Here is an 18006-nt window from a genome sequence, read left to right as displayed (position 1 = left end):
TGTATGTTATTGGAATCCCAGAAGGAAATAGAAGAGGAGGGAAATATTTGAAGAAATAATGCTTAAAATCTCCTAACCTTGGTGGAAAACGTATAGCATTATCAGAAATTCAGTAAGCCCTAAGCAAGATAAATACAAAGAAAACTGTATGTCCCTCATAGTCAAAATACTGGAAACCGAAGATAAAAATAAAATCTTGAAAGTAGCCAGAATAAAATGACACACTGCATACAGGGGAATAATGATATGATTATGGCTCACTTCTCATTGTAAATAATGGAGGTTGGAAGACAATATAATGACATATTAAAGGCACTGAAAGAAAATTACTGTCAACCCAGAATTCTACATTTAGCAAAAAATATCCCTCAAATAAGAAAGGTGAAATAAATACATCTTCAAATAAACTAAAGCAGAGAGAATTTGTCATTAGCAAACCTTCACTGTAAGAAGTACAAAAGGAAGTTCTGCAGGCTAAAGGAAAAATGATATTTGATAGAAGCTCTATCTATGGGAAGGACCAAAAAGTACTAGAAATGATAAATATGTGGCTAAAGATGAAAGACTAGCTCTTTTTCCTTCTATTTATTTTCTTAAAAGACATATGTGACAGTTTAAAGCAAAAAATAATACCATTATGAGGTAGGACTTATAATGTATATAAAAATAAAATATGTGACAATAGGGCAAAAGATGAGGTGGTGGTGATAAGTGGAACTAAGACGTTACAAGATTATTGCATTGTGAAATATGAAGTGGTATGTTAATTATTCTTGGTAGACTATGATAAGTTTAGGATGCATATTATAAACCTTAGAGTAACCACTAAAAAGTAACATAAAAAGGCACAGCTAAAAAACCAATAGAGAAAATAAAATGAAATACTAAAAAAACTCAGTTAACACAAAAGAAGGTAGAAGTTGAACAGAGGAAGAAAAGCAGGTGGAAAACAATAAAAAATAAAGAGCAACATACTAAGGCAACCATACCATTACTTTAAAAGGCAGAGTTTATTAAGTTAGGGGGGAAAAAGGCAAGACCCAACTATACGCTACCTATAAGAGATACAGATACAGTTTATTTTTTTTTAAGATTATTTATTTATTTTGAGAGAGAGAGCCAGAGAAAGGGAGAGAGAGAACCCAAGCAGGCTCTGTACTGTCAGTACAGGGCCCAATGCAGGGCTTGATCTCATGAACCATGAGATGATGACGTGAGCTGAAATCAAGAGTCAGTTGCTTAACCAACTAAGTCACCCAGGCACCCCAAGAGATACGGTTTAAACAAAAAGACATAGAAAGGTTGAAAATAAAAGAGTAGAAAAAATTCTCCTGGCAAATGGCAATCAAAAGAAAGTTATGTGGTTAAAGTATTAGCAGGAATAAGTGGGCTTCAAGATAAGGAGTATTCCCAAAGTATGTCCCTACTTGTAGGGACATTTCATAATGATAAATGGTCAATTCAAGAGGAGACATAAAGTCACAAATGTATATGTATATGCACCTATTAATAGAAGTTCAAGATATATGAAGGCACCTGGGTGGCTTGGTTGGTTGAGTGTGGGACTCTTGATTTTGGCTCAGGTCATGATCCCAGGGTCATGGGCTCAAGCCCTGAGTCAGACTCTGTGCTGAGCATGGACACTGCTTAAGATTCTCTCTCTCTCAGTGTGATGCTAAGTGAAATAAGCCATTCAGAGAAAGACAGATACCATATGGTTTCACTCTTATGTGGATCCTGAGAAACGTAACAGAAACCCATGGGGGAGGGGAAGGAAAAAAAAAAAAAGAGGTTAGAGTGGGAGAGAGCCAAAGCATAAGAGACTGTTAAAAACTGAGAACAAACTGAGGGTTGATGGGGGGTGGGAGGGAGGGCAGGGTGGGTGATGGGTATTGAGGAGGGCACCTTTTGGGATGAGCACTGGGTGTTGTATGGAAACCAATTTGACAGTAAATTTCATATATTAAAAAATAAAAAAATAAAAAAAAGATTCTCTCTCTCTCTGTCTCTTTCTCTCTGTCTCTCTCTCTGTCTCTCTCCCTCTCTCCGTCTCTCCCTCTCTCCCTCTCTTCCTCTCTCCCCTTTCTCCCCCTCTCCCCCTCTCCCTCTCCACTCCTCTTGAATGTGTGCTCTCTCTCTAGAAAAAGGGGGCTCCTATGTAGCTCAGTTGATTGAGCATGGGACTCTTGATTTCAGCTTAGGTCATGCTCTCACAGTTCATGACATTGAGCCCCACAGCAGTCTCTGTGCTGACAGCATGGAGCCTGCTTGAGATTCTCTCTCTGTCCTCCTCCCACTCTCTCTCTCTCTCTCAAAAATAAAGAAATAAAAATTAAAAAAATTTAGTGATGAAATTCCAATGTCTCATTGGGGCACCTGGGTGATTCAGTTGGTTAAGTGGCCTGCTCTTAGTTTTGGCTCAGGGCATGATCTCATGGTTTGTGAGATGGAGCCCCATGTGGGACTCTGTGCTGAGATGTGGAGCCTGTTTGGGATTCTCTCTCTGCCCCTCCCTGGCTTGTCACATGCACGTGCACACATGAATGCACACTCTCTCAAAATAAATAAATAAACATTAAAAATAAGTTAAAAAAAGAAGTTCAAGATATATGAATCAAAAACTGGCAGAGCTAAAGGGAGAAAGAAAAATACACAAAGATAGTTTATTTTAATACTTGTCTCTCAGTAACTGATAGATATAGAAGATTTTGGTTAACCAACTTGACCTAATTAACATTTATAGAACACTACAGCCAAGAACCGTAGAATGAAAATTACACCCAAGAACTGCAGAATGTTCACAAAAATAGACCATATGCTGGGACCTAAAGTAAGTCCCAAACATATCGAAAGATTAAAATTTTACAGATTTTAATTCAACTCAAATTCAACATCCATCCATGAGAGAAAGAATCTCAGCATACTAGGAATAGTTTGAACAAAATGGAATTAAATAAAAAATAACAGCAATATCTTTAAAATACCCAAATATTTAGGAATTAAGGCATAATTCTAAATAAAGGTAGTCAAAAGAAGCACAAGGGCAGATAGTAGCTGCACGTGTAGTGAGCATAGCATAATGTATAAATTTGTCAAATCACTATGTTGTACACCTGAAACTAATGTAATATTGTGTCTTAACTATATTTCAATAAAAAAGAAAGAAAGAAAAGAAAAGAAAGAGCACAAGGGAAACTAGTAAACGTTTTTAATTGAATGGTAATGAAAATATGGCATCACAAGTTTTAGGGTGCTTCTAAAGTGCATAATGGAACTGCATAGTTTTAAATGCCTGATTTAGAAAAAAAAAAAAAAAGGAAAGATTTAAACGCAATGTTTCATAGAAACAATGAGAAAAACTATAGGGAAAATTAACAATGCCAGAAGTACGTTCTTTGAAAAGGTTAATAAAATTGACAAAATCTAGCAGAGCACATCAAGATAAAAAGAAGTCACAACAGGGGTGCCTGGGTGGCTCAGTCAGTTAGGCATCCAACTCTTGATTTTGACTCAGGTTGTGATCTCATTGTTGGTGGGATTGAGCCTCGCATTGGATTCTGTGCTGATAGCACAGAGCCTCCTTGGGATTCTCTTTCTTCCTCTCTCTCTGCCCCTGCCCCACTTATGCTCTCTCTCTCTCTCAAAAAATAAATAAATAAATAAATAAACTTAAATAAAAAAAGAAATCACAACTGCCAATATCAGGAATGGAACATGAGAAATCACTACTGATCCTACAGACATTAAAAAGGATAATAAGGAAATATTATCACAACTTTATGGCAATAAATTCAATTTAGGTGGAATGGGCAAATTTCTTGAAAAACACAGTTTACCTTAATTGACACAAGAAGAAAAGGAAAATATGAGAACTCCATACCTTAACTTAAAACCTTCCTACAAAGAAGGTTTTACTGGTTTCACTGATGAATTATATCAAGTACATGAGGTATAAATAACAACAATCTTACACAAAGTATTACAGAAAATGGAGAAGGGAACAAATCCCAACTGATTTGATGATTCCAGAATAACTCTGATATCAAAATCAAAGTTACTTCAAGAAAAGAAAATTACAGACCAATATCCCTTATGAACATAAATGCAAAAACTCCAACAAAATATTAACAACACTGTTTCAGCAATACCTAAAAAGAATAATAGATCAAGTGGGGTTTATCCCAATAATGCAAAGTCAGCTCAACATTAAAAAATAAATCAAAGTATTTCTTCACATTAATAGAACAGGGGTGCCTGGGTGGCTCAGTTGGTTAAGCGTCTGACTTTGGCTCAGGTTATGATCTCACAGCTCATGAGTTAGAGCCCATGTCAGGCTCTGTGCTGGCAGCTTGGATTCAGATTCTGTGTTTCCCTTTCTCTCTACCCCTCTCCTGCTCATGCTCTGTCTCTTTCTTTCTCAAAAATAAATAAACATTAAAAAAAAATAGGGGCGCCTGGGTGGCTCAGTTGGTTAAGTGTCTGACTCTTGGTTAAGGCTCAGGTCATGATCTCATGGTTTGGGAGTTAGAGCCCCAGATTGGGCTCCATGCTGACAGCATGGAGCCTACTTGGGATTCTCTCTCTCCCTCTCTCTCTGCCCCTTCCCCACTCTCTCTCTCAAGAAAAAAAAATAAATAAACTTTAAAAAGTAAAAAACAAACAAAACAAAACAAAAAACAGAACAAAGGGGAAATAGCATATAATGACATCTCAATAGATTCAGGGGGAAAAAAGGACAAAATTTAACATCCATCTACCAAAGATTAGTTTAAGGGTCAAATGAGATGATGTACTCAAAAGTGTTTAGTAAACTGAAAGATGTTATATAAACAGAAGGTGTTTTTATTGTTATCCCTCTATGACACTCTCAGGGTTATAGGCTCCTTTCTGATAAGGACCTCTTGGAGCCTGGATAACACACTTTTCAATTGTTCAATAAATGCCCTCTGAATGGGACTCAACTGCCATGCATAGCAGACCATGATAGAATAATAAAATAATGACAATCACAAAGTCTACACTGCCACTGTTACTTGGTTTACTGAGTGCTAGGCTCTGAGTTAGGTGTTCTTCATGAATTGTTTTATTTTATCCTCTGAGCAACTCTGAGAAGAGCACTAATATTTTTCTCTACCTTAGAGAAGAGAAAATGAGGATTAGAAACTAAATACTGTGCTCAAGGTCACACATATAGCTCATGGCTGAGTCAGGAACATAGCCAAGGCATACTCTAGAGCTTCAGCTTTTAAATCCTACCTTCCTTGCCTTCTGTAGCCTTATCTGGCAAGGGTCCCATAGGTTTCCATGGAGGCACCAGCCTGGTCTCATATCTCCTTTTTCTGCATTCAGAGCACTGTGCTAACTAACACTGCATTAACAGCAAAGAAAAACCTCTTTAACTGTACTTCATTGATTTTAAAAATTCTCTTTTTAATGCTTATTTATTTTTGAGAGAGAGAGAGAGAGAGAGAGAGAATGAATGAGTGGGAGAAGGCATAGAGAGAGGGAGAGAGAGAATCCCAAACAGGCTCTATGCTGTTATGTGGGGTTTGAATCCACGAACTGTGAAATCATGACTTGAGCCAAAATCAAGAGTTGGAGGCTCAACCTACTGAGCCACCCAGGTGTCTCTGATTTTAAAAATTCTTAATTAGCATGTTAAATAATAAAAGTAATGCACATTCACATTGGAAATATTAAAACCATGAGAATGAGTATACAATAAAAGTATTGGTCCCCTTCCCCACAATTCCCCAGTCATATTCCCTAAACCAAACTGCTATCAACAGAGTCTATATATTCTTGCAGAAATTTTATATGTATATGCAAATACACATATATGCATATTCTTAAAGTAAGCAGATGGGTCATCTATTTCTGTAGCTTGCTTTTTTATTTAACAATATACCTTAGAGAGCTTTCCATAACAGTACATAAATGTTTATCTCATTCTTTTAAAAATATGCATAGTATCTTATTGAATGGCTATACCATAATTTATTTAACTGGGCCCCAACAAATGAATATCTGGGTCTCCCCCATTAAAAAAATATTATAAATAATGGTGCAGTGAGCAATTTTGTACATCTTATGCATGTGTATGAGTACTTTCACAGGAAAAATTCAAGAAAGTGGAGTTGCTGAGTTGAGGGGTATCTGCATTTAAAATTTTGGCAGGTATTGCCACATAACCCTATGAAAAGTTTGCATCAATTGGCATTCCCACAATAGTGTATGATAATGTCTATTACCTTTCATATCTAATGTTTCAAAATTTTGAGATTTCTTTCAACTACACTTATTGAGTGCCTTCTGTGTGCATTTAACACTGCACTAGGCTCAGAGATTTAAAATGTAGTCAGTGTAGCCAGAGGAAGATTTGTTGGTGAATTACTATTCCTTTGGGACTAAGAGCTCTTACCCTTTTAAAAATGGAAACTGCAAGCTGGTGAGGTATTTAGTTTCAATTTAGCTTAATGGAAACCTGTTAGTGAGTTTTAAAATAAGGACCAAGACAATTGAAATGGTAAACGAAGTCTCCTGGGCTCCAGGAAGGAGGATGCTGCATCTGTGGGTTTGCATGCTTCAAAGAGCCCCTCTTTCCAGGAACAAACATGTTTCAGTATTGAACTTTTAGGTGGAAATGTGAGCTGCTGAAGGTTCTAGTCCCTAGGGTAGATGCTTCCTAGTAAACAAGGGCCACACAGAATCTGTGTGACTAAGGGCAGAGCAGGGTCTATAAATGGGAATATAATGCTGCCTACTATCATTAATTGAGCATAAACTCTGGCTAAGCACCACACTATGCATTTTGTGTCCATTGACTCATTTAATTCTCATGACAAGCCTATGATTGAGAAGATGCCATTATGCCCAGTTTAAAGATAAGGATACTGAGGTTCGGAGAAGACAAGTAACATGCCTAAAGTCATAGAACTAACAAGTGGCAGAGTGGGGACTCAAACCAAGGTATGGTTGACTTCAGAGCCCATGTTTGGGCTCCATCAGTATATCTGATCATGTATTTGTTTTATAAATCTTACCTCTTCATGATAGGAAGTAATTTAATAATTTTTTTATCTCCTTACCCCTAAAATATGCTCAGGAACAAATGGGTTGCTTATGCTTTTAAGGGGGCCATGTACCAAAACTGATCTAAGTTTAGGTAAATGCCCAGTAGGTGGCAATAATAATCATCTGTTACCTTGACCAGAACTTCCATTTTTTAAAAAAAAATTTTAATGTTTATTTATTTTTGAGAGAGACAGAGACACAGTGCAAGCAAGGGAGGGGCAGAGAGAGATGAAGACACAGAATCTGAAGCAGGCTCCAGGCTCTGAACTATCAGCATAAAGCCCGACATGGGGTCAAACTCAGAAACGGTGAGATCATGACCTGAGCCAAAGTTGGATGCCTAACCAGCTGAGCCACCCAGGTGCCCCAGAATTTTCATTGTCAAATCACCATCCCATAGCTGTGGGAGGAAAAGAGTAGGGGATAATGTGGATGCTTTGTTAGAATTTGAGATTTATCTCAGGGCTATTGAGCAGCCCTTGGAGGCTTTAAAACAGGAGAGTGATATGATCAGATTAATGTTCCAGGAAGATCACTTATAGATAGTGATTAGTTTGGGTTCAAATCCTGGTCATTTTTGGGTGATCTCTCTAAGCCTCAGTGTTCTCATCTGTAAAATAGAATAATGGTAGCTCTTACCTGATAGGGTGGTTCTGAAGGTTAAATGAGATAATGCATGTAAGTTGCTTAGTAAATGACTAGCCCAGAGTAAGTGTTCAATAGCTGAGAATGATGACAATGATATAATTATTAGAGTGGAGAGAAACTGGAGTCAGGGAAATCAAATGTAGGCAAAAGATAGTAAGGGCCTGAATTAAGGAAGGTGTAAATGAAGAGGATAGTTATGAAAGATATTGAAGAGATAGAATTGTTAGACTTTGAAACATGGTGCTAATGGGAGAGAAGGAAAGGCAGGTGTCTTTGATGGCTTCCAATTTCCAACGTGGGTGACTGAGTGGATGGGGATGCACTTGAATGAGATAAGAAATACTAGAAGAAATGGAAATGTGGTATTGAAAAAGAATATAATGATTGGGTTGGAAAAAGAACATAATGAGGTTGGCTCTTAAACATACTGAGTTTGGGTACTCTGCTATTTTTTTGAACATGGGGTTCTGAGAAGTCTAAGCTACAGAAATATATTTGAACTTTGGGTTACCTGGCTGGCTCAATCAGTAGAGTGTGTGACTCTTGATCTTGAGGTTGTGAGTTCAAGCCATGTATTGGGCATAGAGATTACTCAAAAAATAAAAAAATAAAAATATTTTAAAAAAAGAAATAGATTTGAACCTCATCATAAGGTAGAAGATGAAGCTCTGTGTGGAGATAAGAACACCCAAGAGGAGTGTGTAGAATGTATTCCTGGTCGAAGGTATATTCCAAGCATATATTCCTGGTCAAGGATATTAAGAAGGAATTACTGGAGAGGTGACATGGAAATGAAGGTGGAGAAGTTTCAAGAAAGAGCAAGGGAGCCCTCATTCTGAAAGAGAAATGAATTTTTACCAGTTCCTTCACTTAAGATGCTCATACTAAAATGTGTAATAATGAGAATAGAAAAATGATCTATTATGAAGGAGTTCAGACTGGGACATCTGTTATCCCATTGATTATCAGGGTTAATTTGACTCATAGGGTGGTCTGTCGGGGGGTAGGGGGATATTTCCTCTTCCTGCATCATTCCTCCATAGACATCCTCCCTCAGTCAAATAGAATGACCTATCCAAAAGTAGAGGATATTCTTTGGTCAAGAGTATAAGAATGGTAGACCTCCTTTGCTGAAATGTCCAAGCTGCGTCTAATGTGTACTGCAGTATTATATTTCTTTTCATAATACTATTCCCTTTTGCAGACCAAAACCCAGAGATAACAGAGTATCTATTTGCAGATACATTTCATCCTTCATCTCACAACAGCCACTCAAAGTGAAGAATGGAAGAGTAGAAGGAGTTACAAGAAAAGTGATAATATGTCAGGGTTAGATAAAGGACTAGTAGAGTTTAGTTGGGTAGGGTTTTGTTAGGCAGAGATAGTGGGAGTGGTGAGAGGGAAAGGGAAGATGATGTTTCTGGCAAGAGGAACAGTAAAAAGCAAAACTGCAAGGGCACCTGGTTGGCTTAGTTGGAAGAACATGCAACTCTTGATCTCAGGGTCATGAGTTTGACCTCAATGTTGGGTATAGAGATTACTTAAAAATAAATACATTTTTAAAATTTTTTAATGTTTATTTTTGAGAGAGAGGGAGAGACTGATGGAGAGGGAGAGGGGCAGAGACAGAGGGAGACACAGAATCTGAAGCAGGCTCCAGGCTCTGAGCTGTCAGCACAGAGCCCGATGCAGGGCCCGAACTGACAAACCACGAGACCATGACCTGAGCTGAAGTTGGACGCTTAACTGACTAAGCCACCCAGGCACCCCAAAAATAAATAAATTATTTTTTGAAAAAAAGTCAAAGGTGCAGAGGTGGGAAAGCACAGTCGATGCTCAGGAAATGTGGGTAGCCTTGCTAGGCTGCATCTCAAAATGCTAGCACAGGAAGGGCTGGAGAGCAGGCTGGAATGGAGACGTGGGGCCAGATGATAGAGTTCTGAAGGCCAGGGAGGGAGTTTGGGCTTTGTTCTTCTGTGGTTTGATGGCTTCTGGGAGGAACCATCAAAAGCTTTCCAGGAATTCAGGCTTGTCCATCTCAGGCTTCTCCTTTTGGAAGACCAAGGGCCCAAAGTGGCAGCCTGACATTCAATCTCCTTTGCCATGGTTGGGAAGTCAGGACTGCAGCTGATTTCATTGGCCTGTTTTGCATTTATTATAGTGTGGCTTTTATAGTGTGTTAATTGAAATATTTCCAACTGCCAAAAACAATTACATTCAAATTGCCTTGTCAGTTCTTTTATTGCCAGATAAATGTTTTACAGACATATTTACGGGGGGCAATGGTAACTGGATCTCGTTTTCTATTTAAGGCTGGCAGTTTGGGTTGGGATTAGCCCTCCAATGTCTGTTGTGGGCCAGAAAGCTGTTGGAGTTGTGACGCTTGCATCTTGTTACCTTAGGGATCAGAGGTGCTTCAAAAAAAAGCAGATTTCTGGCTTATGCAGCTTAGCCTCAGAGAAGGGTTCCATCACTGGAAACCCTGGCAACCTGGCAGAGATCTGAATCCTGCTGCCTGCTCTACCAATAACAATCCTAACCCAAGCTGAGACATGTTCTTCCCTCTCCCTGGAATCCCTTTCCTCCTCTCCACCATCAAATCCTCTCCCATAGACTATATTATGTAAGAGCTGTAAGAGCCCATCTAGTCTAACTCTCTTAACTTTGTATTTGGGAAACTGAGGCCCAAGAGACTTCCTCAAGAATATACAGATGGCCTGCAAGAACTGGGAGCAGAGGTCTCTGTCCAATGTGCTGTACTGCCACCATGTTGCCTTGGCCTTTCCTTCAATACTTTAAACCTGCTTCTTCCAAGAACCCTTCTGTCACATTTCTAGCCTCCACTGATCTCCCTTTTGCTTGATCATCTGAAACACCTATTGTAATATATATATATATATATATATATATATATATATATATATGAATGATTATATATATTAACAATTATATATATGTATATATATGTATATTGCAGGGTTTTTGTTTGGTGGAATATTTTACTGGCTCTGTCACTGTTCTTCTCTTGCCTTTGTACATGCTGTTTTCTTCTTCTGAATAATGTTTTCTCCATTTAGACAACCCAGCTGGGTTCTTTGTTCTTTGATACCCAGCTGGGAAACAGCCACCTCTGGGAGCCTTTCTTGTGCTCAGTAGGTGTCTCTGTGTACTCCTATAGCACCCTGGGTACACATATCTCTGTTGCTGGCACAGAGGAGGCTTTCAAAGGAGTACTGAATGAGAGAGTGAGTGAGTGAGTGAGTGAATGAGAGAGTAAATGATGAACATTCTTACACTGCTCTGTCCTCCATGGACCCTGAACAAACTGGAGTAGGGACCTCATCTCTCTTCGTCTGTGTCCTACTGCTTAGGTGTGTCCCTGACACACAAATAGATGCCCAATAAATGTTTATCAAGCTGAATAAAGCATGCTGCTCTTGGGAACATAAAATTTTAGTGTGTTAGAGCTGGAAGGTCATCACATCCAATCCTATGCATTTTACTGACAAGGAAACTGAGGTCCAAAGAGCAAAAACATTTTTCCCAGAATCATGATCACTAATCGGTTTGATGACATTCTTCATTTATTCAGTAAGTATTTGACCCAAAGAAATCTACATATTCAAGGCAATACCTATCAAAATAACCCCAGCATTCTTCACAGAGCTAGAACAAACAATCCTAAAATTTGTATGGAACCAGAAAAGACCCCAAATAGCCAAAGCGATCTGGAGAAAGAAAACCAAATCTGGAGGCATCACAATCTCAGACTTCAAGCTGTATTACAAAGCTGTAATCATCAAGACAGTATGGTACTGGCACAAAAACAGACACTCAGGTCAAGGGAACAGAATACAGAACCCAGGAATGGACCCAGAAATGTATGGCCAACTAATCTTCGACAAAGCAGGAAAGAACATCCAATGGAATAAAGACAGTCTCTTTAGCAAATGGTGCTGGGAAAACTGGACAGCAACATGCAGAAAAATGAACCTGCACGACTTTCTTACACCATACACAAAAATAACTCAAAATGGATGAAAGACCTAAACGTAAGACAGGAAGTCATCAAAATTCTCGAGGAGAAAGCAGGCAAAAACCTCTCTGACCTCGGCTGCACCAACTTCTTACTCAACACGTCTCTGGAGGCAAGGGAAACCAAAGCAAAAATAAACTATTGGGACCTCATCAAAATAAAAATCTTCTGCACAGCAAAGGAAACAATCAGCAAAACTAAAAGGCAACCAACGGAATGGGAGAAGATATTTGCAAACAACATGTCAGATAAAGGGTTGATATCCAAAATCTATAGAGAACTTATCCAGCTCAACACCCAAAAAACAAATGATCCAGTGAAAAAATGGGCAAAAGACATGAATTAGACACTTCTCCAAAGAAGACATCCAGATGGCCAAACAACACATGAAAAAATGCTCAACATCACTCATCATCCAGGAAATACAAATCAAAACCACACTGAGATACCACCTCATCACACCTGTCAGAAGGGCTAACATTAACAAGTCAGGCAACAACAGATGTTAGGGAGGATGTGGAGAAAGAGCATCTCTTTTGCACTGCTGGTGGGAATGCAAACTGGTGCAGCCAGTTGGAAAACAATATGGAGTTTCCTCAAAAAGTTAAAAATAGAACTACCCTACAACCCAGCAATTGCACTACTAAGTATTTATCCAGGGGATACAGGGATGCTGTTTCGAAAGGACACATGCACCCCAATGTTTATAGCAGCACTATCAACAATAGCCAAAGTATGGAAAGAGCCCAAATGTCCATCGATGGATGAATGGATAAAGAAGACCTGGCAATCAAAAAGAATGAAATCTTGCATTTGCAACTATGTGGATGGAACTGGAGGGTATTATGCTAGGTGAAATTAATTAGTCAGAGAAAGACAAATATCATATGACTTCACTCATGTAAGGAATTTAAGATACAAAACAGATGAACATAAGGTAAAGGAAGCAAAAATAATATAAAAACAGGGAGAGGGACAAAACATAAGAGACTCTTAAATATAGAGAACAAACAGAGGGTTGCCGGAGGGGTTGTGTGTGGGGGGATGGGCTAAATGGATAAGGGACTTAGGGAACCTACTCCTGAAATCATTATTGCACCATGAGCTAACGAACTTGGATGTAAATTGTAAAAAATGAATTATAGAAAAAAAAAGAATCACCTTGAAATAAAGGATTATGTTCACTCTGGGGGAAAAAAATAAGTATTTGAACACTTACTATATTCTCAGCAGTGTATAAAACAAAGTACCTGCTTATAAAGAGCTTACATTCATCCCAAACAAGTATTTATAAATATAATTTGACCTCGAAATCTCCTTAACGCATAGTACAGAGCTGAGCACTTAGAATATGCTTTTTAAAAATGTTTGTGGAACTAGTTGCAAATAAGAAATGCCCAGTGCTAAGTTACCTGGTTGCTTTTCATGAGTCAGTGGCACTGACACTGGAATGGGATTGCCTCAGATACAGGGCCTCCTTGACTGGGGTAAGAAGCACATGTTGCCATTAAGAGGACCACTTTTAAGACTTGGGAAAGCTCAATGTCCAGTGTCTTTGAGATCTCTGGGAAGAAGCCTCCCTGTAATACTGTTTCTGATATTCCCACAGAGATTTGCCTATGACTTACCTCTTGTTTCTGTTCTTTCTTTCAGAGCATCAACATAGGCAGAGGAGCCAGGAAGAGAGTAAGTGCTGAGCCCACTGAAGGCTCTCAGCAAGATGCTAACAGCATTGTTTTCTGTTGAAAATATTAGCTATATCTTTTTTAGAAAATTCAAATGGGCAAAAAGACCATTAAAATCACCCTTAGGTGCACCTGAGTGACTCAGTCGGTTAAGCGGCTGAGTCTTGATCTCAGCTCAAGTCTTCATCTCAGGGTTGAATTCAGGCCCCGTATTGGGCTCTGTGCTGGGTGTGAAGCCTATTTTTTTAAAAAATCACCCTTAAACCCACCATTATTGAAAACCTCTTAGTTAACACATGATGTTATACTCTCTCAGATATTTCTGTGCATATATTAAAATTATGTGTATTTATTTATTTTTAAGTTTATTTATTTTGAGAGAGAAAAAGCACAAGCAGGGGAGGGGAAGAGAGAGGGAGAGGGAGAAAATCTCAAGCAGGGTCTACACTGTCAGCGCAGAGCCCGATTCAGGGCTTGAACTCATAAACCATGAGATCATGACCTGAGGCAAAGTCAAAAGCTGGACACTTAACCGACTGAGCCACCCAGGCACCCCTGTTTTTAAATGGAATCAAACTGTAAGTTATTTTATAATCTGCTTTTTACATAATATATTTAGAGTGCTTTCCATTGCCAATAAACATACTTTTATAGCATCATTTAAAATTACTGTATAATATTTTACCATATGTTCCTTAAGGCTATACTGTAATTTGTTCAACCATGCCCCATTGTTGGACACTTAGATATTTCCTCTTTTTCATTATTATGATCAATTCTCCAGCAAACATTCATGCATTTAAATCTCTGGGCATGTCCTTGGTTATTTCTTTAATATAAAGTCCTATACATAGAAACTTCAGTCACAGAGAATAAATGCTTATTAGGTTTTTGGTAAATATTTCCAAAATGCTCTTTAGAAAGATTGTGCTAATTTATGGGTAGCAATTTTCCCACAATGTCACCACCACTGGATTAGTTTTGTTTGGCTGAGTGGTCTCTTTGTTTTGGGTTTTTGTAGTTGTTGTTGTTGTTGTTGTTTTAGTTTTCAACAGTTTTATAGTGAAGAATTGCATTCTTTTACTTTGCATATTTTTGCTAACAAGGGTGAGTTTTTTTTAATACATCATGGGCCACTTCAGCAAGGTGTTTAACTGTCTATTACAGAAAGGAAAAACTTCTAGTCCTTGATTTTTTTGCTCTAAGGATCTAATGAGACTCTGAGGCTTAAAGTTACCAAGTACTGACAGTGTTGCCATAAGAGTAACCATAAGGTGGCAAATTGGAAGATAAAATATGAATCGGAGCTGAAGCATCTTAAATAACAGCTGGATGTCCTTTCATTTTGCATAAAGCCCTGCCTTTGGCAGCTGGTCCTGACCATTAGGTTCCAGGCTGTATGGGAGAGAATAGGGAGGGGCCACTTCTGGTCTCACTTCTGGCTCGAAAGGCCCACCACAATGTTCCAGATAAGTACTGACCCCCAGGGCTGACATGGCCAAGATCTTCCAGGCAATGAGAACTCTGACCTAAGCAGTTCCTTTGGACTCTTCCATGAGTGGTCTGTTGTGCATTTTGTATTCTACTTATCAGGGGCAGAGCTTGGCTTCTGGGAGGATTTGTGAATGAAGGGGGAGCACTGCTTGCTGATCCTCATGTGAGGTTGTTGTCCAGGATGAAGATTCAGGGACTGAAGTGGGAGAAGGAGCAGATGAATGGGCCCAGTCCAAAGCCACAGTTAGACCCCCTGACCAGCTGGAGTTGACTGATGCGGTGAGTGAGCAGCATCCTGCCCTTGCCCCTTCTACCTTCTCTACCCTCAGAGATGTGTTCTTTCATAGTACTGATTAGGAGTCTGCACAGAACCTGGGTGTGAGATGTCTGCTGACACCCTGAAGAGCCCTCCCAAATCTCAGAAGAGGTGTGGGCCTTTGGTATTTCTTGGTATCTCTCTCCCTTAGGAGCTAAAGGAGGAGTTCACCCGCATTCTGACAGCCAACAACCCACATGCACCCCAGAACATCGTCAGGTACAGCTTCAAAGTAAGTCATCCCCTCTGGGGTAGGGGCCTCTAGGTGCTCCTTGGTTTGGCAGTGACTTGCTACATTCCAAAAGCTTCTCTGCTATTAGAGAGATCACCTTTAAACTCTGGTCTTTGACCAGAACCTTGAAATTTTACATGGAATTTTCCAGAGATTTAAAAAATTCCATAATGAATCTCCCTTGAAATCTTATTGAGTACTTATTACGTGTCAGACACTGTTAATAAATTATTTTCTGGGCACTTGGGTGGCTTAGTTGGTTGAGTGTCTGACTCTTGATTTCAGCTCAGGTCATGACCCCAGAGTCATGGGATTGAGCCCTGCGTTGTACTCCACACAGAGTGTGGAGCCTGCTTATGATTCTCTCTCTCTCTCTCCCTCTGCCCCTTTCTCAGGCTCATGCTCTATCTAATATTTTTTAAACAGTAATAAATAAATTATCTTCATTATTTTCAATACTTATAACTATCCTAAAAATTAAATATTATTATCTTCATTTTACATATGAAAAAAATAAAGCTTAGAGTGGTTAAGCCCAAGGTCATGCAGAAAATAGGGGAAGGAATCAGGATTTGAATCCATTCTGCCCACCAACATAGACCATGCTTTTAATAACTGCACTGTTTCATTTCCCATCCATCTGAGTTACTGAGAGAAGAAGGGCTTTGTGATGACTTTTTAAGGCAGAGTGTCCCAACCTATGTGCAGAAATAGTGATTCTTTCAACCCTCCAGAGGCAGGTGGGTTTGATACAGCTGGAGCCCATGGGCTGGTTTCCTCTCCAGTGAGTTTACCCTAGTGTGTCATACAAATACAACAATATTCTATGTGACTTTAAAAGGGCTGGGAAGATATATTTTGAAAAAAGGAAGGAAACCTTGGTCTCAAAGTCAACAGTACAACTAAGATGCTTGTCAATATGGAGGCTGTCTAGAAGAACCAGACTAATAGGCCCTGTGAAAGCAGGGATCATATCTGCTTTTGTTAAGCTTTATGTCTCTGGAACCTAGAAAATACTTGGCATGTTGGTGTGCCTGGGTGTCTCAGTTGGTTAAGCATCTGACTTAGGCTCAGGTCATGATCTCACAGTTTGTGGGTTTGAGCCCCACATCGGGCTCTGTGCTGACAGCTTGGAGCCTAGAGCTTGCCTTGAATTCTGTGTCTCCTTCTCTGTCTGCCCATCCCCTGCTCATGCTCTGTCTCTCTCAAACATAAATAAACATTAAAAAAATTAAAACAAAATACTTGGCATGTTGTATTTGTTTAAAAATTAGTTGTTGAAGAAGAAATGAACAAGGTTACCTAGACTTTAAGACTAGCCCTGATTTTCACTTTCTGGACATTTTATAAACTGGACAAGTGCCAAACTCAAACATTTTCTAGCTATCTGTGACCTTTTGTATGGAAACAGGGGAATTGGAGATTTGGTATCTCTGAGGATCTATCCAGCCCTCACATTCACTAAATACTGTTCAGAGTAGGCCAGGCCAGGTATGTTTGAGGACTATGCATGACCTGCCTCGAATCTGTGATGAAACAGGTATACCAGAATTGCTTGGCATGGATGTAAGAGCCAGTGATAGACAAATCCAGGGCTATTCAAAGTTGGAAAGAAAAGATATTTAAAAATATGTCTTTTACAAGAATTTTTAAAAATTTTATTTCATTTGCCTCCTCTTTAAGCTGCAATGCAATGAAAACTTCAGGTTAACTGAGGATTTGATGAGATCTATATATATCGTTAACAGATGGGCCACGTTAAGCCTTATAGAATGAAGGCAGACTACATTCTGACTCCAGCAGCCCTTTTCAGGACTTTTGGTCTTACCCAGTCTTCTCTCCTCTTAGGAAGGCACATATAAGTTTATTGGTGTTGTGAACCAACTGGCAGTTCACTTCAGCCAGGTTGGGAATCTGATCCCCAAAGACTCGGATGAAGGACGACGGCAGCACTACCGTGATGAGTTAGCAGCAGGTAGGCCTCAGGGTCAGCCTGATGCTACAGCCCAGAGCCTCATCCCCTTTCTGTGGTCACCCTAGGGAGCAGATCACTAAGCCATAACTTTGCAGAGCCTCTACTTACATAAAGTCCAACAGCTGGCTGTCCTGGATAGGTCTGGGAGTTAACCCATGAGAACCCTGGGGTAGGTGAGGTCTCAAAAACAGGAACCAAGAAAGCCTTGCCCTACCAGAGGATGGGGGAGGAGGCCTGGACTTTGGGTTCATCTGCAATATCCTACCAAGGTTCTCAGGAGTCCACCAAGGTGGTGATTTCAGAAACTGAAATCCTTGAAGAAGAAGAAGAAGAGCCTAAGGAATCTGAAGCTGAAGCTGAAACTGAAGCTGGGAGTCAAATAGATATGCCTGCAGCTGAGGTACAGTATAATATTGTTCCCATCTCTCCCCTTCCAGCTCTAGCTGTGGATGGAAGTTTCAGGGGTAACTTGTTATGGGGTGGGCTGAAGGTGAGATGTTAGAGGCTGCAGGTGCCAATGCCTCTGGCATCATCACCCTCTCCCTC

The 18006-nt window shown here is 39.5% G+C and overlaps 1 protein-coding gene across 1 annotated transcript in view; it reads left to right on the top strand.

Moving 5' to 3' along the window:
• Positions 1-18006, top strand: part of DNAI1 (dynein axonemal intermediate chain 1) — a 60080-nt gene that overhangs the window by 9119 nt on the left and 32955 nt on the right. The window contains exons 2-6 of the mRNA XM_058695053.1: positions 13412-13444; positions 15118-15216; positions 15405-15485; positions 17334-17460; positions 17730-17860. Of these exons, the coding sequence (XP_058551036.1) occupies positions 13412-13444; positions 15118-15216; positions 15405-15485; positions 17334-17460; positions 17730-17860 (471 nt within the window). The remainder of the gene's footprint in view (positions 1-13411; positions 13445-15117; positions 15217-15404; positions 15486-17333; positions 17461-17729; positions 17861-18006) is intronic.

The sequence above is a fragment of the Neofelis nebulosa genome, chromosome 12 (genome assembly GCF_028018385.1).
Source record: "Neofelis nebulosa isolate mNeoNeb1 chromosome 12, mNeoNeb1.pri, whole genome shotgun sequence".
NCBI classification, from domain to species: domain Eukaryota; kingdom Metazoa; phylum Chordata; class Mammalia; order Carnivora; family Felidae; genus Neofelis; species Neofelis nebulosa.
This window is presented reverse-complemented; position numbering and strand designations above follow the sequence as displayed.